General features: G+C 35.3%; 1 protein-coding gene across 2 annotated transcripts in view; it reads right to left on the bottom strand.

The window, feature by feature from the left end:
* Positions 1-219: 219 nt before the first annotated feature.
* The window catches only part of EIF2A (eukaryotic translation initiation factor 2A), a 42,841-nt gene continuing 17,922 nt past the window's right edge, over positions 220-25,138 (bottom strand). Inside the window, exons 4-14 of one of the 2 annotated variants that reach the window (XM_027543613.1) lie at positions 24,773-24,891; positions 23,448-23,547; positions 23,118-23,200; positions 20,085-20,158; positions 19,798-19,942; positions 19,478-19,594; positions 16,137-16,708; positions 12,147-12,260; positions 5,938-6,066; positions 5,192-5,257; positions 220-2,050 (exon numbers count right to left, since the gene is read on the bottom strand). In XM_027543613.1, the coding sequence (XP_027399414.1) occupies positions 1,985-2,050; positions 5,192-5,257; positions 5,938-6,066; positions 12,147-12,260; positions 16,137-16,708; positions 19,478-19,594; positions 19,798-19,942; positions 20,085-20,158; positions 23,118-23,200; positions 23,448-23,547; positions 24,773-24,891 (1,585 nt within the window). In that variant the 3' untranslated portion in view covers positions 220-1,984. The remainder of the gene's footprint in view (positions 2,051-5,191; positions 5,258-5,937; positions 6,067-12,146; positions 12,261-16,136; positions 16,709-19,477; positions 19,595-19,797; positions 19,943-20,084; positions 20,159-23,117; positions 23,201-23,447; positions 23,548-24,772; positions 24,892-25,138) is intronic. The other variant, XM_027543619.1, reaches the window with a different exon arrangement.

Genomic DNA, 25,138 nt, shown 5'->3' on the forward strand with positions numbered 1-25,138 from the left:
TGATCCCTGGGTTGGGAAGATCCCCTGGAAAAGGTCAAGGGAACTACTCCAGTATATTGCCTGGAGAATTGCATGGATAGAGGAGCCTAACGAGCTACTGTCCATAGGGTCGCAAACAGTCGGATACGAATGAAGCAATTTAGCACGCAGAAATAAAACATTTCTTTGGAAAAAATTAAATAGATTGATTACAGAAATAAAGACAATCTAAAAACCGAGTCCAAACAATCTAATTTTAATAGGAACAGTCACCTTAGAGCAATTAAAAAGCATCTGACTAAAGCAAAAGGTTCAATGGTAATACTTCTAAGATGAACATTTCATTAAAAAAAATTTGGGGGGGGCCACATGGCATGCAGGATCTTAGTTCCCTGACCAGAGATCGAATACGTACCCTCTACAGTTGAAGTACGGAATCCTAACCACTGAATCACCAGGAAATTCCCATAGATTGATTGATAAAATTTATTGATTACTGATTTATTCACTGTCATGCCACATAGTGTGTGGGATCTTAGTCTGCCAACTAGGGATTGAACTCAGGCCCTCGGCAGTGAGAACACAGAGTCCTAATCACTGGAACACCAGGGAATTCCCTTAAGATGAACATTTTTAAAATGATTAATATACTTGCTGTAAACTGTATAAATTGGTAATTAAAAAATTTAAAATTAAGAAAACTGTCAGGCTGCTTGGTCAAAAAACATTATACTGGCTTAAGGTGAATTACCTAACATTTTATTAGAAAATTACATTGTTTTTCAATATATTACTTTAAAAAAGCTTATGTTTTTACTATCAAAAATGAATTAATGTTGAAAGAAATTATATGTACACGAGTGTGTATATGTCCACATTCACTCTGCACATAAAACATTTAAAATACCACTCAAGGGACTTTGACAACGGTCCAGTGGTTAAGACTCTGTGCTTCCACTGCAAAAAAAAAAAAAAAACAACCCAAAACACTACAACTTTAATTCATTAGATCTGTACCAAATCTTATTTGTAGCTTTGGGACATCAGGAAGCTCAGTTACCTGTATATCTCTCTCAGAGTATTCCTAGATTCTTTTCTTTTACTTAGCTTAAATATTAGCTCTGGATAATTAAAACCTGTATCAATGTAAATGTAATAAAAATAACTTCAAATGTAAATCAGATTAAAAAAAAGTAGCTGTAACAGACTCCAAAACCAAATATAAATCAGTTTTGATAGCTAAATGTCTTGGGTTACCAGTACATCTTTTATTCATCATATAAGTGAACAACTTTTATTCATCATATAAGTGAACAACCACAACAATCAAGACAACTACAGCAAAATAATCATAGTTCACATTTAGAAAATATTACCTTATCATTAAATGGCCAGGTTTATTATCTGAAATATCACGTTTTATTATTTTCTTTTTTTAAAGTTGATATTTTAAAACTAATCAGAAAAACTTTACTTCAAATACTACCAATAATATAAACAATTTAATATATTTAGTACAACCTGATTTTAAGGCTTTCTTTAATGTTCAACCATATAATCTTTTAGGATCAAGATAGTTATGTTATATATTCAAAGGAAAAATTTCCCAAACTTGTCTTTGTAAATTAATAAAGAAATTGTTAATTGAAGAACTTAGAGTCAACAAAGGCTAAAATTAAAATATTTTTATTCATTTATATGGTAAATACTGTCTCCTACTAAAAAACAATGACATTAGTCTTTCAATCTGTCAAGCTTAGCTAAACAGAAAATCATATGTCTATTTTTGATATCATATGTTGACATGATACAGAATGCAGGATGTAAAAATCAATTTAACAGACATATTAAGTAATCGTATAGATATGTAGAATCTTAGATAAATGATCAAAATTATAAGTGAACGTTAAATGTGGGCACATGGATATATCTATGTACACTGATGGGTTTAACAGAAAATACGTTTGCAATGATTTCTGGTAACCAGCTTGCTTTCTGTGAATCTTTAAATACCCAGTTCCAAATCTTCCAGCTCTTGGAGAAGGGCTTTCTCTTTCTGAATTTTCTCCAACTAGAAAAGTTTAAAACAATAAAGTTATTAAACAGGAAATGAAATAATTATTAGATCAATAGGCACATAGCGAAAGAGAAAAAATTTAGAGAAAGAATATACCTGAGACTTTACCAGATTTTTTGGTCACCACAGATTTAAAAAACACAGATTAGAGACAAGGTCTAATTTGTTGTTTGATATGAATAAGGTACTTGGGGGCAATCTCAAAAATGACAGAATGATCTCTGTTCATTTCCAAGGAAAACCATTCAATATCACAGTAACCCAGATCTATGCTCCAACCACTAATGCTAAAGAAGCTGGAACGGTTTCTATGATGACCTATAAGACATTCTAGAACTAACAGCAAAAAAAGATGTCTCTTTCATCATAGGGGACTGGAATGCAAAAGTAGGAAGTCAAGAGATACCTGGAGTAACAGACAACTTTGGCCTTGGAGTACAGAATGAAGCAGGGCAAAGGCTAATAGAGTTGCCAAGAGAACGCACTGGTCATAGCAAACATCCTCTTCCAACAACACAAGAAATGACTCTACACGTGGATATCATCAGATGGTCAATCAGACAGAAATCAGACCGATTCTGTTCTTTGCAGCTGGAGAAGCTCTCTACAGTCAGCAAAAACAAGACTGGGAGCTGACAGTGGCTCAGATCATGAATTCCTTATTGCCAAATTCAGACTTAAATTGAAGAAAAGTAGGGAAAACCACTAGATCATTTGGGCATGACCTAAATCAAATCCCTTACGATTATACAATGGAAGTGACAGATTCAAGGGATTAGATCTGATAGAGTGCCTGAAGAACTATGGACAGAGGTTTGTGACATTGTATAGGAGGCAGTGATCAAGGCCATCCCCAAGAAAAAGAAATGTAAACAGGCAAAATGGTTGTCTAAGGAGGCCTTACAAATAGCTGAAAAAGAAGAGAAGCAAAAGGCAAAGGAGAAAAGGAAAGATACATGCATCTTAATGCAGAATTCCAAAGAATAGCAAGGAGACATAAGAAAGTCCTCCTCAGTAATCAATGAAAAGAAATAGAGGAAAACAATAGAATGGGAAAGACTAGAGATCTCTTCAAGAAAATTATGAGATACAAAGGAACTTTTCATGCAAAGATGGGCACAATAAAGGACAGAAACGGTATGGACCTAAAAGCAGAAGATATTAAGAAGAGGTGGCAAGTATACACAGAAGAACTATACAAAAAAGATCTTAATGACCCAGAAAATCACAATGGTGTGATCACTCACCTAGAACCAGACATTCTGGAATGCAAAGTCAAGTGGTCCTTAGGAAGCATCACATGAAAAAAGCTTGTGGAGGTGATGGAATTCCAGTTGAGCTATTTCAAATCCTGAAAGATGATGCTGTGAATGTACTACACTCGTTATGCCAGCAAATTTGGAAACCTCAACAGTGGCCACAGGACTGGGAAAAGGTCAGTTTTCACTCTAATCCCAAAGAAAGGCAATACCAAAGAACGCTCAAACTACCACACAATTGCACTCATCTCACATGCTAGTAAAGTAATGCTCAAAATTCTCCAAGCCAGGCTTCAACAGTATGTGAACCTTGAAGTTCCAGACGTGCAGGCTGGATTTAGAAAAGGCAGAGGAACCAGAGATCAAACTTGCAGCATCCACTGCATCATAGAAAAAGCAAGAGAATTCCAGAAAAAAATCTACTGCTGCTTCATTGACTACACTAAAGCTTTTGACTGTATGGATCACAACAAACTGTGGAAAATTCTGAAGGAGATGGGAATACCAGACCACCTGACCTGCCTCCTGAGAAATCTGTACGCAGGTCAAGCCAACAGTTAGAACCCAACATGGAACAACAGACTGGTTCCACATTTGGAAACGAATACATCAAGGCTGTATATTGTCACCCTGTTATTTAACTTCTATGCAGAGTACATCATGCGAAATGCCAGACTGGATGAAGCACAAGTTGGAATCAGGAGTGCCAGGAGAAATATCAGTAACCTCAGATATGCAGATGACACCATCCTTATGGCACAAAGTGAAGAGAAGCTAAAAAGCCTCTTGATGAAAGTGAAAGAGGAAAGTGAAAAAGCTGGCTTAAAACTCAACATTCAAAAGACGAAGATCATGGCATCCAGTCCCATCACTTCATGGCAAATAGATAGGGAAATAATGGAAACGGTGAGAGACTTTATTTTTGGGGGCTCCAAAATCACTGCAGATGGTGAGTGCAGCCATGAAATTAAAAGATGCTTGCTCCATGGAAGAAAAGCTATGACCAACTTAGCATATTAAAAAGCAGAGACACTACCAACAAAGGTCCTTGTCAAAGCTATGGTTTTTCCAGTAGTCACGTATGGATGTGAGAGTTGGACTGTCAAGAAAGCTGAGTGCCGAAGAATTGATGCTTTCTATCTAACTGTGGTGTTGGAGAAGACTCTTGAGAATCCCTTGGACTGCAAGGAGATCAAACCAGACAATCCTAAATGAAACCAGTCCTGAATACTGACTGGAAGGACATGCTGAACTTGAAGCTCCAATACTATGGCTATCTGATGTGAAGAACTGACTCACTTGAAAGACCCTGATGCTGGGAAAGACTGAAGGAAGGAGAAGGGGACAAGAGAAGATGAGATGGATGGATAGCATCACTGACTCAATGGACATGAGTTTGAGCAAGCTCTAGGAGTTGGTGATGGTGATGGACAGGGAAGCCTTGTGTGCTGCAGTCCATGGGGTCATAAAGAGTCGGACACAACTGAGCGACTGAACTGATGAATTAAGGAGACAAAAGACAGAGCTGTCTTACTGCATTCTCTAAGTCTAATAAATCTTCCATTCTACACTTGGGCTTCAAAGTGTGGAGGACAGGAGGAAGGAAAAGGGGAAACAGGACAGTGTGACCTGAGATACAGAAAAGAAGAGAATTTTCTATTTGTCTAACATAATAAGCAGCAGCTACAGCATTAGTATGTCTCACAGGAAATAGGGACTCCCTCATTCACCATGATCCACGTATTCCCCTATCCTTGCGTATTTCAAAAGAAGTTTTAAAATCTATATACTCTTTAATCTGATTAAATAGTTGCTTGTAATAAAAAGGGGAAGGGTGGTAGTAACTATGAGCCCAAATGAAAAATGCAGAAAAGACCTGATTTTTTTCTAGCTGTTTTCCAGCTGCTGCTTGTTCTTTCAGCTGTTCAATTGCTCTCAGTTTCTGTAAACACCAAACAGGAGTCAAAAGGAAGAAAGAATAAGTAATTCAGAATGCACAAACTACTTTCAAAATTAAACATAAAACTGTGTACATTAAGAACATGAAATTTGGTATTTTTCAAAAATTTAATATTACTATATATGTACATCTATGTATATGTACATGTATGTAAATATATGTCTAATTTCACCATTTATTTCAGTACCTCATGGTACTTGGACCACATCTTTAGCTTTAAGAGAAACTCAGTAATGTGGCCTGGGAAGCGCTCTAGAAACCTGATTTTACCTCCAAGGCCACCATCACACAGTGGTTGCAATTTGACAATTAATAAACTTCCTTTTGTGCCTCTTTCTTCATCTTTAAAAATGGGATGAATATCTGTCCTACCTGTCTCACAAGGGTATAATGAAGCAGTGAGTATAAAAATGTTCAAATGTCCATTATTTCTTATTACTCTAAAAATCAATAATAAAGAACTAATATCCCTTAGACATCTGTGAATAAAACTAAAATCAGTACCATTCCTAAGTTACAGTATTTCATGGTGAGAAAGCAACAACAAGGATTGCTACAAACCTCTCAGATGCCTGTCTTTAGGCATCTAAACACTATTTCCTTTATATAATTCTCATGTGTTCTTTCAATAAACACATGTGCTTTTCACTGAAGCCTCCCACCTTCTTTAGGTTCTTGATTTTTCTGTCTGTCTCAGGGTCCCCGGAAGTTGACTGAGAAATAGTACTTCGTGGTGTGCTTTGCTGGGCAGGAGCGGGCGGCATATCTGGACTCTTGTCAATTCTCGCTTCCTGCAGGAAATATTTTCAAGAATTCAGTTTTCAAAAATGAAATCACTTTAGTATTTCAACAAATAGAGCCTTTTAGAAAACAAAATATGATTTAGAAAACATAGCCTTTTACACACTTTATATAAAGAAAGCAACTGAACTGCTGGCCTCAAGTATGTTATATCGTCCCATAATAGATATAATGAAGCTTAAAAAAATATTTCAGTACAAGAGATATCCAAAAGGCTAGATCTGTAACTTAAAGTAACATAATAATAAAATAAAAAATAGCATATTGGGGAATTCCATGGTGGCCTAGTGGTTTTAGGTTCCTGTGCTTCTACTGCAGGGCACACAGGTTCAACCCCTGATCCAGTAACTAAAGATCCCTCAAGACACGTGATGCAGCCAAAAAAAAAAAAAAAAGGATTTTAGTAATATTAGCAAAATGTAATAAAAATGTTATTAATGTAAAATATAATTAGTTATATAATAACAAATGGAAAGAAATGAAATGACCTTAGTAAAAGAGGAGATTACTGTTTCAGCCAATAAACATTCTAGATTTTTGGTTATTTGGGGATGTGCCATTATATGGATGATTTGGAAATGTGAGAGGGTTTATCTAACTAAGGCATGTGTGTGAAGTTTCACTCTTGGATATCCTCCAAAACTATGAGTATATAAACTCAAGTACATATAACAGATGATGTTACAGGGTAAGTCCCATAGAGATTTATTTACAATCAGATCAATTCAGCTCGGCAATACTGTGCCATGGAAAACTTTTTAAGTAGGGCTTCTACTTCTTCCTTACAGAGTTCCCAGTAGAATACACAGATTCTGCAAGACTCTAGAATCTCTTAGAGTTCTGGGTGGAATACTCCAAACTCCCAAAGCATCCTAGGGGAACATGGGACAGGGTATCTATCACTTGTAGATCTCCAAATCTAAAAATGTCTGCCGGAGAGTTTTTAGACAGTGCAGAATTCGAGCATTTTTTTCTTTTTTAGAGTCATGTTGGTTCTAATTCGTACACTACAATCCACAAATGTTAATTCCTAACCTTCTATGTGAAAATATTACTGAGCATTTAAGAGTATTTAGAAAGAAATTATTTAGTTTTGACTCTTAAGGAGCCTATAAGTTCTGATAATATGGTGTAGTTTAGTATTTTTCATAATAAAAAAGGAGAGGAGTGGATAAAAGGAGAAGAGACATACTTTGCCTACCAAAATTTACTTTTGAAATCTCATAAAAAAAAACTTTTTAAAATTATTTATTTTTATTTATTTTTGGGCTGTACTGGGTCAAATCATACTGGGTCCGATCTTCACCGCAGCATGCAGAATCGTTTAGGTGTGGCATGTGGGATCTAGTCCCCTGACCAGCAATCGAACTCGGGTCCTTTGCACTGGAAACGCAGTCTTAGCCACTGGATCACCAGGGAAGTCCCCTCAATTTTTTCAATTTAGTTGTTTGGGGGAATATCCTGGCAGTCCACTTTCACAGCTGAGAGCCTGGGTTCCATCCTTGGTGGCAGAACTAAGAGCCTGTAAGCTGGGTGGCATGTCCAAAAAAACAAAAATGTAGTTGTTTGTAATCAGGTGAGAATACTAATTTTCTAGGAAGATTCAGTTCAGTTCAGTCGCTCAGTCATGTCCAACTCTTTGCGACCCCATGAACTAGAGCACACCAGGCCTCCCTGTCCATCACCAACTCCTGGAGTTCACTCAAACTCACGTCCATCGAGTCAGTGATGCCATCCAGCCATCTCATCCTCTGTCATCCCCTTCTCCTCCTGCCCCCAATCCCTCCCAGCATCAGGGTCTTTTCCAATAAGTCAACTCTTCGCATGAGGTGGCCAAAGTACTGGAGTTTCAGCTTTAGCATCAGTCCTTCCAAAGAACACCCGGGACTGATCTCCTTTAGAATGGACTGGTCGGATCTCCCTGCAGTCCAAGGGACTCTCAAGAGTCTTCTCCAACACCACAGTTCAAAAGCATCAATTCTTCGGCGCTCATCTTTTTTCACAGTCCAACTCTCACATCCATGCATGACTACTGGAAAAACCATAGCCTTGACTAGACGGACCTCTATTGGCAAAGTAATGCCTCTGCTTTTGAATATGCTATCTAGGTTGGTCATAACTTTCCTTCCAAGGAGTAAGCATGTTTTAATTTCATGGCTGCAATCACCATCTGCAGTGATTTTGGAGCCCCCAAAAATAAAGTCTGACACTGTTTCCACTGTTTCCCCCTCTATTTCCCATGAAGTGATGGGATCGGATGCCATGATCTTCATTTTCTGAATGTTGAGTTTTAAGCCAACTTTTTCACTCTCCTCTTTCACTTTCATCAAGAGGTCTTTTAGTTCCTCTTCACTTTCTACCATAAGGGTGGTGTCATCTGCGTATCTGAGGTTATTGATATTTTTCCCGGCAATCTTGATTCCAGCTTGTGTTTCTTCAAGCCCAGCGTTTCTCATGATGTACTCTGCATAGAAGTTAAATAAACAGGGTGACAATATACAGCCTTGACATACTCCTCTTCCAATTTGGAACCAGTCTGTTGTTCCATGTCCAGTTCTAACTGTTGCTTCCTGACCTACATACAGGTTTCTCAAGAGGCAGGTCAGGTGGTCTGGTATTCCCATCTCTTTCAGAATTTTCCACAATTTATTGTGATCCACACAGTCAAAGGCTTTGGCCTAGTCAATAAAGCAGAAATAGATGTTTTTCTGGAACTCTCTTGCTTTTTCCATGATCCAGCAGATGTTGGCAATTTGATCTCTGGTTCCTCTGCCTTATCTAAAACCAGCTTGAACATCTGGAAGTTTATGGTTCATGTATTGCTGAAGCCTGGCTTGGAGAATTTTGAGCATTACTTTACTAGCATGTGAGATGAGTGCAACTGTGCGGTAGTTTGAGCATTCTTTGGCATTGCCTTTCTTTGGGATTGGAATGAAAACTGACCTTTTCCAGTCCTGTGGCCACTGCTGAGTTGTCCAAATTTGCTGGCATATTGAGTGCAGCACTTTCACAGCATTATCTTTCAGGATTTGAAATAGCTCAACTGGAATTCCATCACCTCCACTAGCTTTGTTTGTAGTGATGCTTTCTAAGGCCCACTTGACTTCACATTGTCTGGCTCTAGGTGAGGGATCACACCATTGTGATTATCTGGGTCGTGAAGATCTTTTTTTGTACAGTTCTTCTGTGTATTCTTGCCACCTCTTCTTAATATCTTCTGCTTCTGTTAGGTCCATATCATTTCTGTCCTTTATCGAGCCCATCTTTGCATGAAATGGTCCCTTGGTATCTCTAATTTTCTTGAAGATTAATATCATGTAAAAAATTATTAAAGTTAAGTGAAATATGACACAATTTCTCCGTATTTTAAAAAACAAAGAGTAAGTCAAAATGTCTATGTTACTGTATTTAAATTCTGGTCACTCTCTGGAAAGGCTATGCATATGATAAGATGAAACTCTTTGTTTCACTTATTTTTGATAAAGATGATAAGTTCATAGAATCACCATAAATTTATAAAAGTACTTGGTTAGATTATATACATCTGACTCCTTTCTGGTTCCTTAATTCACAGTCAGGCATAAGAAAGATGGTCTGGTTAAGGTGAGGTCCTATCATAGATTGTTTACCTTCATTCTACCTCACAATCATAACTTTTACTAACTTCAACCAGTTGTTTGAAAAAAAATAATAATGCTTTGCATATTGATAGAATTATCTTGAAAGTAGAAAACATTTTGCTCTCACTGAGAAAACATGCAAAAAGCAACTCTACAATGATGGGTTAGTAGTATCACCTTTAGTAAATAACATGTGTCGGTGATTATATGGCTGTATGCAGTGGGGTGTGGGAGAATGTTTCTGTAATTATTACGTTTTACAGTAAAAGCACGCATTGTTTTTTCAAAAGAGCCACAGGACTATCATTAAGAAAGTCACTATTTTAATATTAGTTTTTCTAAATTAGAAAACTGAGTCTATAACCCTCTTCCCAAAATTTCATGTACTCAAGAATCAGAAAAACACACAAAATAAACGACTAATATTTTATTACAAAGGGAATTTACTTAGCTCAGTACCAGCAATGGTCATATTAAAAGTATCTTTTGATAAAGAGGAAGAAATATCACATAAAAATAGGATTCTGTGTTGAAAAGATTTCTGAAGACCCTTAAATCTCAATTAGAAGGAATCTTATACAGTCATTGTAAAAAACAGGATGGCAGTTCCTCAAGAAATTAAAAAATAGAGCTACCATATGATCCAGCAATCTCTCTTCTGGGTATACATCCAAAGGAAACAAAATCATTATCCCAAAGATGTATCTGTACTCCCAGGTTTGTTGCAATATTATTTATAATAGCCAGGGTATGGAAACAAGCCAAGAGTCCATCAACAAAAGAATGAATATAGAAAATGTAATATATAAACATCAAACATATATAGAGTAGAATAGTATCCAGCCATAAAAAAATAAATAAAAAGGAAATCCTACCATTTGCAACAACATGTATGAACCTGGAGGACATTATGCTAAGTGCAAAAAGCCAGAAAGAGAAAGATAAACAGTTAAATACTGCACGACTTATAAGTGGAATCTAAAAAAGAGAGAAGTCAAAATCACATAAATAGAGAGTAGAAATGGTGGCTGTCGGGAGCTAGAGGAAATGGGGAATGGGAGAAATGGGAAGGGGCTAGTGAAAGGGTACAAACTTTCAGTTATAGGATGAATAAGGTTTGAGGATATCATGTAGAATACGGTGACTACAGTTGATAATATTTTATTATACTGAACACAGTGATTGAAATTTGTTAAGAAAGCAGAATTTAAATGCTCCATCCCTCAGAATATATGTGTTATATATGTGTTAATTAACTTGACTGCAGGAACCCTATTACCATGTATACCTATATCATATCATCATATTGGACACTTTAAGATTTTTATTTGTCAATTACACCTATAATCATTAGCTGGAAAACCAATGACAACAAAAAAGGAATCTTAGCTACTAGTCTGTAACATCAGGCACCAGCAGAGGTCCCTACCCACTCTGATGAGAGGCTAAGTCCTGCTTTTACATAAGTCTAATACGTGGACTAGATTATTTTACTTGTAATCACCAAAGCCTGGGTTATTTACAGATATTTCTGGAGATAAAAATATATCAAATCATTATCATTGGTGTGTACAAAAGAACACGCCAATATTTTAAGCCCAGATTTTAGCAGAATATGGTTACACAATGAAATTGTACTGGAGAAGGAAATGGCAACCACTCCAGTATTTTTGCCTGGAGAATCCCAAGGACAGAAGAGCCTGGCAGGCTACAGTCCCTGGGGTCACAAAGAGTTGGACACGACTGAGTGACTGAAGATGAAAGAAATTCTGTACCTTAAAATAGTAACTGTCTACCAAAACACCCAAGTAACCTAGAACTGTCAAAATCTAAGCATTAATAGGCAAGACCAAATTGTCTGAACCTCAAAAATGTGATTACCACGACTTTACTAACCACATGTTTCTAGCAGCTGGTCTCACTACCACCATAAGCCACAAGCCATCACTATTTACTTGTCAATTGTTGTTTTTCAACTACGAAGTATATAAAAAAATTCTTTTAGAACAATTTCACTGTTTGGATACTTCTGGTATTTAGATTTCTAGTTGAACAATTTCCTGTAGCAATCTACTGAGTGACAAAATGGCTTTATAATCATGTAATTTCTGGTCTCTCCTAAACACATGGTTTAAGAAAGCAAACTATACTACGTCACCCAGGCTCCTCCAAAACAGTCTGCTGCAAGTAACACACTACATAATCCCACCAGGGTTTCAGGTCTTAAGGTCAGTCCCAGTTCCCTCAGTCCCACGTTACACATACAGGACTACTGAGAAATTCATAGGTAAACACAAAAGAGACATTTTGGCTACTTATGTCTAACTCCAACTACATTTTATAATCTAACAATCAAGTTTTTAGGACTACAATTCTTTAAACTTTAAGGCATAGAGCTAATTTAACTGGTTTGGTCTGTTTTGGTTTGAAAAGATAAGTGTCCCAAGTACCTGCTTTGCAGCTTTCTTAGCCTCATGCTTCCTTTGATTTTTAAGGGCTGTTTTTGATAATGGCTTCTCATTTCCTGGTTGTGGTTTCATATTCTGAGGTGGTTCTTCTTCGTGCTATGGAAAATACAAATAAATGATTCTGAAATGGAGTCCATGTTTTTAAAAACATATACAACAAATTATACAATTTTGCTAGTACATGACAAATTTATTTTATCAAATTTATCTTAAGTTCACTGACAAAGAATATTTCAAAACTCTCGTGGCAGGTTTACTTCAATGGTCAGGATGGATTTAATAAAGATCTTCCTATTAGTTGATATATGATATCTTTCAATTATATAAGAGCCAGCAAAATTCACTTTATTTTTATTTAAACAATGGCATTTTTCCTAGTACTACCACTGACACATGATTTTTATAAAATTAGATACTAACAATAGCTTCTTCTGTGGTCCTTTTGGATCTGACTACTGCCAAAAGAAATTCAGTTGCCTCAATTATTTCCTTTGCACAAATAGTCAATTGATACATCTTTACTTGCAAAATCAGAGATTAGAAGATAAATGGAAAAAAAAACCGACAGTAAGAAAACAAATTGAATAGGAAGGAGTAAATAAATTACATAATTATAAATCCAGCTAACATAATGAAGAAGTCTTTAAAAAACTAAGCAACTTGTCAGACTGTACAATGAAAACAAGCAAATTTTCATCATCAGGTATTTCTATAATTATTAACTACATTCAATAAGAGGGTGAATTACAGGTAGGATCAAGAAGGATTTAATGTAAAACATGATGACTATACTTGATAACACTGTATTGCATAACTGTACAGCTCAAATTCCTTGAGAGCAAAATTCAAATGTTCTCAATAAATAAATAAATAAGGTGATGGATGTGTTAATCCCCAGGTGAGAGGAAACCTTTTCAATGTATATCAAATCACCATGATGTACCCTCTAAATATCTTACAATTTTATAGGTAAATTATGTTCCAATGAAGCTGGGGGGAAAAAAAGGAACACCAGAGTAATTTCAGGCAACATGTAGTATAAATAACAGTACTCAACTTCTTATCAGATTTATCTACTTATTGATTTCTCTCAACTTTGCTATAATCTGAATGCTGTCTCTTAAACTATCCATACTCAGCACATCAAAAGGACCAGATCTCCATGAAGTTTTCTGAGTACTAGATCTCAGAGCTGTGTTGTACTTAACAAGTGCCATAATCAAATGGGCAGGGATCAAACATTTAAGATACAGAGTAACAGCAAAAAATCATAAGGTGATTTTTATCTTAGCAGCTGCACTAACTATAGAAAGCATCAAAGTTCTATGTGTGAATATACCCTACTTGAAGTAACTGAATATATGAGAATCCATATTTGTAGAAGAGACAAATTTGCAGAGCAAGCCTTTCACTTTTTTTTATATCCACTGCTCATAATGATAGTTAAGATATACTAATATTTATTGAACATTTGTGTTATACATCAACATTCTTTCAATTGTGAGCTCTTCTATATAGTATCTTGCTTTAGTTGAAAAGTTTCACTCATGAGAACTTCAAAAACAGACAAAGCAATTAAGAAAGATGCAATAAGAAAGGATGAAGTCTCTTCCACTCTATAACCATCATGTAGCCACTGACAGACTTTTATTTTAGATGAAAAAAATCCACACAGTTATTATGGATCACAGGCTTTTCTGGCTTTAGTATGTGTCTACTCAACTTTGCTATAATCTGAATGCTGTCTTTAAACTATCCATACTCAGCAATTTCATTCTTACTAATAAAACTTGTTTCTTCAGTAACATTAACTCTAACACTGTTTTGATGAACACATTATATAAAAGTGAAGCTTTTCTGAAAGCCAAGAAATACTTCTTTAATTAATATATAAACTTTTTACTTATAAAAAAAGTAACCTTTTTTCTTCAGGGGGAAGAATCCAAACACATTTTTTCCTCCTTCTTCTATGTAACCCTTTCTTTGTGAAATTATCAACCAGGCTATCTTTGTTTCTAGTAATTTCTTGACAATATTTTCTTTGCCATTTAGCTCTTTTCTGGAATTAAATACAAAAATTTCTCATTTATAGGCATGTAGCTCCTTCAACTAAAATGATGTGACAGGGTCACATAATCCCCAGGTTATATATAAAAGCAAAAATTTAGTGGAAATCTTGACTGTCAAAAAAGTTTAGTTTTAAGAAGCTCTCACATAGTTTTCTCCCACTTTTTTCAAAGTATATTCTTTCCATTTTATTTTTTCTCCCCCCACTGACCAAAACAAATTAGTTTTATGAGTCAGAGAACAAAAATATATACTATTAATAATTCAGAATTTCTTTCTCTTGTGCTAACTTGCACAGATTCAGAAAGCAGGATGGGTTGAGGTCACTTCTTTTTTTTAATCTTGTGTAAGAAAAATTTCAATTGAGAGAACAAATTTTAAGACTAATATATCCTTTTTAAAAATCTAAAGACAAAAATAGTAAATAGGGCTTAATTCGTTATATATTTTTACTAAATAACAATGCAACAAAAATGTTTAAATACTAAGCACAGCACAGCACATAAGTGGCATAAGTGAAGCACAGAAATATTTATCCTTTGAAAAAGTATCTACTTCCCTGAGTGCCTAATCATTTAGTGACTATATAGTTGGACACGACTTAGCGACTGAGCACAAGCCCAAGACCATGCACTAGGTGTATATTAGGACAGTACACCTAATGTATGGTCTTGGGCTTGTGCTCAGTCACTACATGGTGACCAACTCTTTTTGACCCTATAGACTGCAACCTGCCAGGCTCCTCTGTCCATGGGATTTCCCAGGCAAGAATACTGCTGTAGGTCGCTATTTCTTCCTCCAGGGGATCTTCCCAACTCAGAGATAGAACCTGTGTCTCCTGCATTGGCAGGCAGATTCTCTACCACTGAGCCACCTGGGAAGTACCTTTCTATTAATACCAGTAATTTTGTTGTTCATTCTTTTTTTATTTTTTGTTGTTGTTCATTCTTAGAGTAACTTTATTCCTCAACATCATCACAGAAACTCATGTCATTAATAAATGCTCTCTCCTGAGCTCCGAAACATCTTATAGTAGATCAGAATCTGACGAATACTTGAACCGCAATTTTGCATCAGAGGTAAGGATCTAATGGTCCAAGGACAAGTGCGTTTTGTTTGATCAGCAGTGTCTTAAAAAAACTGAGGCATTTCATACAAGCATCCAGACTTGTTTTGTCTTGAAAAATCAAACATTTTGGCAAACTGGGCCTAAAAATCTCCTGTGGAAACAAAAGGCTAGTGTTGTGCAGTTGCTATGGCCTTTAAAGAGGGAATGTTCTCTCTCTTCACCCCTCCCCACCACTCACCACTGTCTCACACTACCAGCCTAGCTTGACAGGCATTTGAATTTGAGCCCACACTCTACAGCCAGTTAAGTCACACCCACTCATCTTTCCCAAGATTTTACATTAATTACTTTGCCAAGCTAACAACCTTTCACCATCTTCAGCAGCAGGTCCTCCACAATTTCTACCCTAGAGTTTATATCTTCTAATCAGATACCAAGTAACACAAAAACATGCATGAGAAAAAGATCTAGGGCATAAAGAATGGATGTATGGATACCAGAGCGGGGAAGAAGGGGAGGGATGAATTGGGAGATTGGGTTTGACATATACACTACTGATAATATGTATTAAATAGATAACAAATGAGAACCTACTGTAAAGCACAGGGAACTCTACTCAGTGCTTTGCGGTGACCTAAATGGGAACGAAGCCTAAAAAAAAGGGAATATATATATACATATAGCTGATTCACTTTGCTGAACAGCAAAAACACACACAACATTGTAAAGCAATTATACTCCAATAAAAATTAATAAATAAATTAAAAAAAAGAAAAGATCTAGGAAACTCTGCATTGAAAAACCTTTTCCTACCAAAGCAGTAAAACTCTACTTACCAGTTTGGAATTGGTGACTGGTTTATTTCTTAAAGCTGGGGGTCTATAAGCTGTTGCAACTTTAGGTTCTTCACTAGGCACATCACTTGGAACTACTTGGTAAGTTATTGCTTTTTCTGGAAATATTCCATCTAAGAATGGCTGCCAAGAAACCTGCCATAATTCTGCATTTGATGGTACATCATACTTGTGCAAGACAGAGCCTGTATAATGCCAAATCTTGTACCCATTATTAACACGTAACCGTGGGGCACATGTGGCTGTTAAAATATGCTCACCATCTGGGCACCAAGCAAAATATGTAGAATCAGAGGCCACTGGTTTAGAGATAAGTTTGTACTTTTTAACATCCCACACTTCCATTTGTCCCCTCAGATTCCCAAATCCAGCTAGTACTAATATATGTCCATGAGGGCTGTAGTAGGCTGCATTACGAGGGCCAGTTCCAAAGTCAAACACGGGATCACACTTCAGGTTGAAAACTGTCGCTTTGGCAGGCATGAACCCATACACGGCACAAAACTCAGTAGAACTAGAATTCCAAACCACATCATAGATGGGGCCGTTTTTCGCTGGAATAAGAAGATAAAATCTGTTAGAGATAAAGAATTCTATACAGGAATATAATATTTAGTAGTACAAGTTAAAATCATACAATATTCGTAAACAAGTCAAACAAGAAAAATCCAAAACTTTCACAGTATGATAAAATTAAGATTTTTTACATGACATACTGTGGGAATTAATGTATATTTCTTTTAAACATTTTGGCAATTTGGACTCATAGAAGCATCAGCTATTATTATTATTAAACTATTGATAGTTTTCCTTGAGAGAGGCAATATACGTATATAACAATAAAAACACAAAAAAGACATGGCACAAAAATAAGCCTCTCTGGTGGTTCAGTGGTAAAGAACTTGCCTGCCAATTCAGGAGATGTGGGTTCCATCCCTGGGTCAGGAAGAGCCCCTGGAGAAGGAAGTGGCAACCCACTCCAGTATACTTGCCTAGAAAATCCCATTGACAGAGGAGCCTAGCATGCTACAGCATGGGGTTGCAAAAGAGTCAGACACAACTTAGAGACTAAACAACCATGACACAAGGACAACCAATCCTCTATCATATTTCCTGCATATTATTTCAGAATATTTTTGTTGAAATTAAGCTTCTCTCTCTTAAATACATAAATGCACATACACAAAAAAAAGTTTTAAACCTTTCTTGTTTCATTTAATACTCCTATCTTGGAAATTCTTCCATAAAGGCACATTGAGCTTTGCCTCATTCAGCTGCACTGTGTTCCATTACAAACCCTGCTATTTACTTTTCATTTGTGTAAATTTACACAAATAACACCTGTAAGAGAGAAACTGCCTGGTCAAAGGACACATAAATTTACTTGATAATGTACACTGAAATGCCCTTTAAAGAAGTTGCACCAATTTACACTACCAATAATTTTTGATAGCAAAGACTTTCCCCTCATTCTCACTCACTGTTTCATATTTTTATCTTTGCCAACCTACTAAGTGGAAAACTGTGTCTGGTTTCCTTTATTATAAGCTAAGCACCTTTTAATACACTTATACATAATCTTATTTCTTTTTTTAGTGTCCTATAATAGTCCTGTGGACTATTTTTTACTGTCTTATACCTATTTTTATTTCCTATTATTGGTCTTTGTTATACTTAATATACTATCAAAATTCATCTTTTCTCATAATCATCCCTTTTCTAAAAATATTTTTCCCTAATTTATTGTTTGTTTTGCTTAGTTTATGGACTTTTTTCTTCCCCCAATGTAGAAATGTATAATTTCATATACTCAAACTTACCACTTGCCCCATATGACTTCTGTCGTGTTTAGAAAGTCTTATTCTACTTTAAGATTAGAAGAAAATTCCCCCGCATTTTCTTCTAGTTCTATAGTTTTAGATATAATTTTTTGGCCCAGCCAGAATTTATTTTGGTAAACAAGTAGTAGCAAAATCTTTTTGTTACAAATAGCCAACTGTCCCCAAAGCATGTATTAAAAGAGCAGCATTTTTACCCATGATTTAAATGCTGACTTTATTATAAGTCAATGGCTACAGAAGTATGGATCTATTTCTGAATCCTGTTGTTTTCTACTGATTATCTGCCTAACCATAACACAGAACGAAACTGTCTTCATTACAATTGCTTTATATCTTAATAGTATCAGAATCCCTCTTTCCTTCCTCTTTTTTTACATAGTTTTCAAACCATTCTTGCATGTTTACTTTTTGATAGCAACTTTGGAATGAGCTTATCTAGTTGTAAAAAAAGAAAATCCACTGGCATTCTAATTTAATTTTTAGATCAGTTTGGAGAGAAATGACATCTTTGTAAAATTCTCACGAAAGGTTAGTTTGCCCTTCATTAGTTTTAGTTTTCTTCCCATCAGCCCTATATATTTCTTGTTTTTTTGTTGCCATATATGGAATCTTTCCTTCCATTATGTTTTATAAGAGGATGCTGTTTATACTGTGACAATCTGTATGAGCTGAGGTGATTTGCTTTTCACCTTTCAAAACTGTATACTTATTCTTTTGATCAGAACACTCACTAGGTCTTTCAGAATGTTCTATAATAGTAGAAAGTGCGTGGGGGGAGTCATCCTTGTTTGGTTCCTGACTTCAATGGGAATACATACTGTTTTAAAAGAAAGTTTACCTTACCCTTACATGTTCAATTCAAAATAAAGAAGATTACTGAGTTGCAGGAATTTTAAAACTATTAAGTTACCTTAACTCCTTGAAACAAAGTATGAAGTGGTTAACACTCTTCAGTTCTGAAGATGATGCTAAACCCACTAGATCAACTTGCTGTCATAGTTAAATAAGCTCCCAAAGAGCTAATACAGTGGAATTACCTCACTCAGCAAGTTCCCTACTCAACTTACAGCAAAACTAAATTAACTAATTGGATTCTTTCAAAATAGGTATGTTTGGGGATGAGTTAAATTACTTAATGAAGATAAATTTTATCTTAAAGGTTGTTAAAATATGTGAGTTCTATCACTTGATCAACAACTTAGATGTGGACTTCCCTGGTGGTCTGGTGGTTAAGAATTTGCCTTGCAATGCAGGAAAGTGGGTTCAATCCCTGGTCAAGGAACTAAGATCACACATGCTGTGGAGCAACTAAGCCTACTGAGCCTGTGAGCCACAATTAGAGAGTCTGTGTGCCACAGCTAAGACCTGACACAACTAAAAAAAAAAAAAAAAAAAAAAAAGAACTTAGATGATAACATTTTTATGGCACAGTATTTTTGACTATCATCGATTCTCCCAAAGGGAGACTACTGGAGCACTCACGTAATTGCACCACAGCACTTTCTCCATTTGTTGCAATGTAGTGCAGCGTCTGTTCCCCATAGTAGGAAGCTCCTGTCTTGTCAACATCTGTACTAGCTATTACCAACACAGCAGTAGCTAAAAGGATAAAAACTTTAATTAGGTTTAAAACATAAATTAACCTAATGTTGATAAGAAAAGCATTAAAAAGTGTAACAGGCCATATGTAAATTTTCAATAAATAAACACTGGTAATTTTTCCTTTTTCTATACACACAGGAATATAAGTCTAAATTAATGCTTGATAAACAAAATGGGAGATAAAAAGATATTTCTCATACCTTTTTTATTCCATAGCATTGTGACCTTATCAGCCTTAAAGAAACTTTTATTGGCTAAAGCTGCATGAGGCTCATCAAAGTTGGGGTACTGATATAATCTAACAAATGAAGGTGCACCCTTACTTCCTGGAACATAGACAGCCACCTAAGATACACAGACATAAGTAAACACTTAATTTTTTGAAGCATATAAACTAAGATGGACATGTCTTTAAAGTCACCAAAAACTAGGAAAAGGCTTAATCTCATACCATTCCACATGAACAAACAAAAACATTAGCAATTACCTTGTACGGTTGGGGTCCAGGTGATAACACAAAATCATTAATTTTTTTCAAATGCAATTTATTTGCAATTGTGTCTAAAAAAAAAAGTAAATGGTGTTAGGTTAATGAGCAAAAGGTAATTGATATGTGTCAAATTCTGAATACATCATAAAAGGTTAATGTAACTATACACAAAATGTAGTCTCATGTAGGCCAGGCAGAGCTACACAGTAGAAAAAGCATGGGGTGAGAGCCAGATGGACCTATGCTTGAATTCTTACTCAGACACTACTAACTGTATGACCTTCGCCAAGTAAGAGAATCACATACTTAATTCCTAGTACACAGTGCCAGGCACAAAGTAGGTATTAAATAGGTATCTATTCTCTTCCCTTAAACCTCTGAACTAATGTTGTCTTAGAGCCCATCTGATGGGAAAGATGACTCTAGCTTGCTACTGTAGAATGTGGATATGAAAATTCCGTAACTAACATGATACACAGATCCATAACAATGTTAATCACAACAATAGTAACAATAACAATGGCTAGATATTTGTTGAATGATTCCTCTGTGCCAGGCAGTAAGAAACCATGTTATCAACACTACTGCTCTCATGGTCAATGGGATCAAGAGCTATTACTCGCCCTTTGTTCAAATATGAGATCAACAGCTGTTCAAAAGTAGCATATCCAGCTGCTAAACTGGCAGCCCCCTCCTTTCAGCATGCTCATGAAGTGGCAAGTAAGATAAATAAGCAAGCTAACCCCAAATCAGCGGGAACAGGTTAAGTCTCAAAAGCAGGAAATTGAAGGGTACAGCTAAATGATTGTGTGGATGCTATCAAAATCAGCCTGCACACCATCTCTGGTACATGTGAACAGTTTCTAATTCCCATTTTACTTTCTCAACTTACAACATGGTTATGTCCTGATAAACCCATTTTAAGTTGAAAATATCATAAGCTGAAAATGCACACCTGATGCATCGCTTATGTTAGACTACCCTAAATGTGCTCAGAACACTTAACGTTAGTCTATAGTTGAGCAAAATCATTAAACACAATGCTGATTTTATAATAAAATGTTGGATCTCTCATGTAATCCATTGAATACTGAACTAAAAATGAATAACATAATGGCTGTAAGAGTCCAGAATAGCTGTAAGTGTATCAGTTGTTGACCCTTGTGATCAGGTGGCTGACTGGGAGCTGTGGCTCACTGCTGCTGCCCAACATCATGTATCATACCACGTATCTCTAGCCCAGGGAAAGATCAACACTCAAAGTACAATTTCTACTGAATATATATCGCTTTCATTTTAGTATAAAGTCAAAAAAGATAAGCCAAACTATCCAAGTTGGGGACTGTCTGTACTGAAAAGTGTTCAGTCACCAACAGAATGCTCTAAGGACAAAAGGAGCTACAAAATTTCTCCTTTAAAGTATTTTTCAGTAATCATGTTATTGGTGTTATATTGCTGGTACTGCTATTCTTAAAACACTATGTGGTCCAGTAGAACAAAGCAAATAAATAATTATATGGATGTACTATTCTCAAACTATCTCCCCTGGTAGCCCAGAGAACCAGATTCTCAGTGTTAGCAAAAAAACAATACAGATGAAAGCTAAGAAAGAAGAAAAAAAGGAGTAGAAACAATGATCAATCAACACAGTAGCAAAGAAAATCCTCTACACCCAGACTGTAGTCTCTAAATACCATTTTCCACCAAAAGAGAGCAGAGTGTACTACAGAATTGGCTGATTATAGGTATATAGCAAGAAATAAACAAGATAACCCTAGAATGACTTGTCCCACCATACAGCAAAGAAGTCATTAAAGACCAATGACAGGACAATTTAAGCATTAATAAAAATAATTTTTAAAATGGATTAATCATATATGTTTATTAGGTTGGGGGGAGGCTAACTTGTCTAAGGGATCTAGTTGCTAGTGAAAGAATTCATTTCGTTAAAAGTGATAAACGAAAAGAATATTTATCTTGCCTTTCCGATATAAAAAGTAACACTAGGTAACCAAATAGTAGAAAAGGGAATTCTCTTTATAGTGGTAGTATAAACTAACAAATGAGATGAGGAGGGAAACTTTAATATCAGCAATTTCTAACCACTCATAAAATAATGGATCAAGGCACTGAATATTAATGCCAATTAACTGTACAAAATTAAAGACAATGAGACATTAGGTGCTTCTTGATAAAAAAAAAAATACTGCCTTATGATGATGTAGTCTTGCCCTCATATCTCCCAAAAAGAACTTGAAACTGACCAACTCTAGATTCAAATAGTTATTTACAGGAAATAGATGAATATGGTAAATTACAGAATAGGATACAAGAGCAAAACTTAAATTATGGGAAGATATATAATACAAGTAACCTTGTTTCTAAAATAATAAACTGCAAGGGGAAAAAAGAATAGAGAGGAAATCTATATTTAAAGAAACTTATATATATATATCAACTGTAATATGAAAGACATTATCTAGATCTTAAGTATTAAAAAAATTACATTTTGCAATTATTAGAAATTTGAAACTGACCAGATATTTTATAATCTGTGATAACAGTATTATGACTACCTTACTGAAATATTTACAGGTAAAATTATATGATGTTTATGATTTGCTTAAGCAGAGTAAGAGAGATGATAGGTGAATAGATGCCTGGATGAAGAAGGACTGGCAACAGGCTGATGATTACTGGGACTAGGTGTCTACTTTCGTGTTTGAAATTCTACACAATATTTTAAAAATTCATATCACAGAATTTCAATAGCAACTAAACTCAGTAAGAGCTATTCAAATATATTAATTTAGTAGTAATTAGATGGTAAAAACTTATTATAAAATAGTATATTTGTGTTATAACATTTTACTAGCATTTAGACTTGAGTTACTCAAATGAATTCCTGTAACAGCAACTGTTGTTAACATAAAAACAGGATTTAGGAGAACCATATGATGCCATATAAGGCAATAAAAACTGTACACATTTATAGTAAATAATACAATTATTTCATAAATCTTTCCATACTAAAGTTGTTGTTTTCAAAAAAGTGAACTTCATTGTTAACATTTCGGGCACAAAGCGTTTCATCTTCTGACCAGGAAGGACACCTACAATGAAGAGCAAGAATATAACTATAGCATGTTAAAGTTTATGATACTGTTTACCATTTAAGGAAGAATACTTATAAACAAAGATCAAGATCTTACTCTATTATATTTCCACATACAAAATCCTTAAAGATCTGGATTTTGATCTGACAAGTTATATTCTAAATTATACCAGAAAAACAAACAATATGCAAAAAATATATTTAAAATATTTAAAAATAACTAATATTTTAAAGCACTTATTTACCAATTTTGCATTTTTTTCTGAATGAAGGACTTCAAACATGTTCCAGTTTTCACATCATAAAGTTGCAGATTGGGTATCCCAGCTGCATCATCTTTAGAAGCTGCCATAAAAATAAATTTTTTTTGCAGTTAACTGTCTCCTAACACCAGTAAAAAGATTTCATTCTTAGAAAAAATTTCAACAAGATTATAAAGATCAGGTAAGAGATGCTTTAAATCAATTTTCCCCTCTAACTTAAGTTATAGATTTAATCGCCCATTCCTAAAGCCATGACGATATGACAGCTGTTTGAGAAGTTCAGTATTTCTGAAATGAGTCAGTTACTACAGTTTTTAAAAATACTTACGAGATTTCTTGTTTGTTAAGTCTGATGTGGTTTGCTGTTAAACAGATTAAACTGTCTTATGAAAGCTGTGTCTATAAGTCACACGCATGAAAAAAGTTACATAAAACCACTCATAGTTCTCAACTGATTCTCCAATTCTTGTTTACTTACTTGGAAAACTAAGATTCATTACAGTCTATGCCTCTTGGAAGAACAAACTCAGAAGGTTTATAACCCTATAATGAACTACTAACTGATGCTGGGAGGGATTGGGGGCAGGAGGAGAAGGGGACAACAGAGGATGAGATGGCTGGATGGCATCACCGACTCGATGGACCTGAGTCTGAGTGAACTCCGGGAGTTGGTGATGGACAGGGAGGCCTGGCATGCTGCGGTTCATGGGGTCACAAAGAGTCGGACACGACTGAGCGACTGAACTGAACTAAACTGAACTTAACATATATTTATTCAACAATATTCACATTATTACAAAATGCTTTTAAAAATAAGCTCTATACCAGTGCCCAATATTTTATCACTCATCTACAAAGCAGTTACATAAAATGCTCATATAAAGTATATTAGATCTTTACTTGTTCCAGAAAATGGCACACCATTTCCTACTCTGTCATACCATCCACATTTCTTAGATGATGTGTCTACTGTACTTCCTCTTTATGCTTATATAAAACATTTCATCTTAAAGTTCATTATTCTTCTTAATTTTGAGATCTTCTTTATCCAGTAATTATTTACTTTATAAATTTTCCCTTGAGCTTTTTCTTTTCCTCTATCTCATGACAAATCTTCTAACTTGAAATCATTTAAAGTACACTGTATTTGGGGAATGCAAGATTCATTGTTGATTAAAAATATTCTTAAACACTGCTTAGTATTATAAAGATTAATTATTTTCCTATAAGGTTATAACCTTCTCTTTCTTCCCCCACTGAATTGCATTGGTCCTATCAGAATATTTTTACAATTGGAATATACTTACCAGTGTAAGGCTGCCATGTTGCCAGGACAGTGTTTTTTGGTGAGAACTCAAGGCAAACTGCCTTTGGAAGGTCGAAGGAGTGCAGCAGTCCCTTTTTAGTGACACTGATAACATTTATTCTGGTTTCAAAAGAAATTACTTCAGCAATGAAATACTGTTTCACAATAGTCAGCACTATCCAAAACATTCATACTTCTTTTTAAATACAGATCACTCTGAAGTGTTCATTTTTCATAAAGATCAATTTTCAGTTAGTTCTAGAAAATATCCAATAAATACTCTAACATAAAAAAGAATATGTTTTACCAAAAGGCCCCTATTAAAGGCTGGTGCTGGGAATTACTAAGAGTCAGACACGACTGAGCG

The sequence above is a fragment of the Bos indicus x Bos taurus genome, chromosome 1, assembly GCF_003369695.1.
Source record: "Bos indicus x Bos taurus breed Angus x Brahman F1 hybrid chromosome 1, Bos_hybrid_MaternalHap_v2.0, whole genome shotgun sequence".
Classification (NCBI taxonomy): Eukaryota; Metazoa; Chordata; class Mammalia; order Artiodactyla; family Bovidae; genus Bos; species Bos indicus x Bos taurus.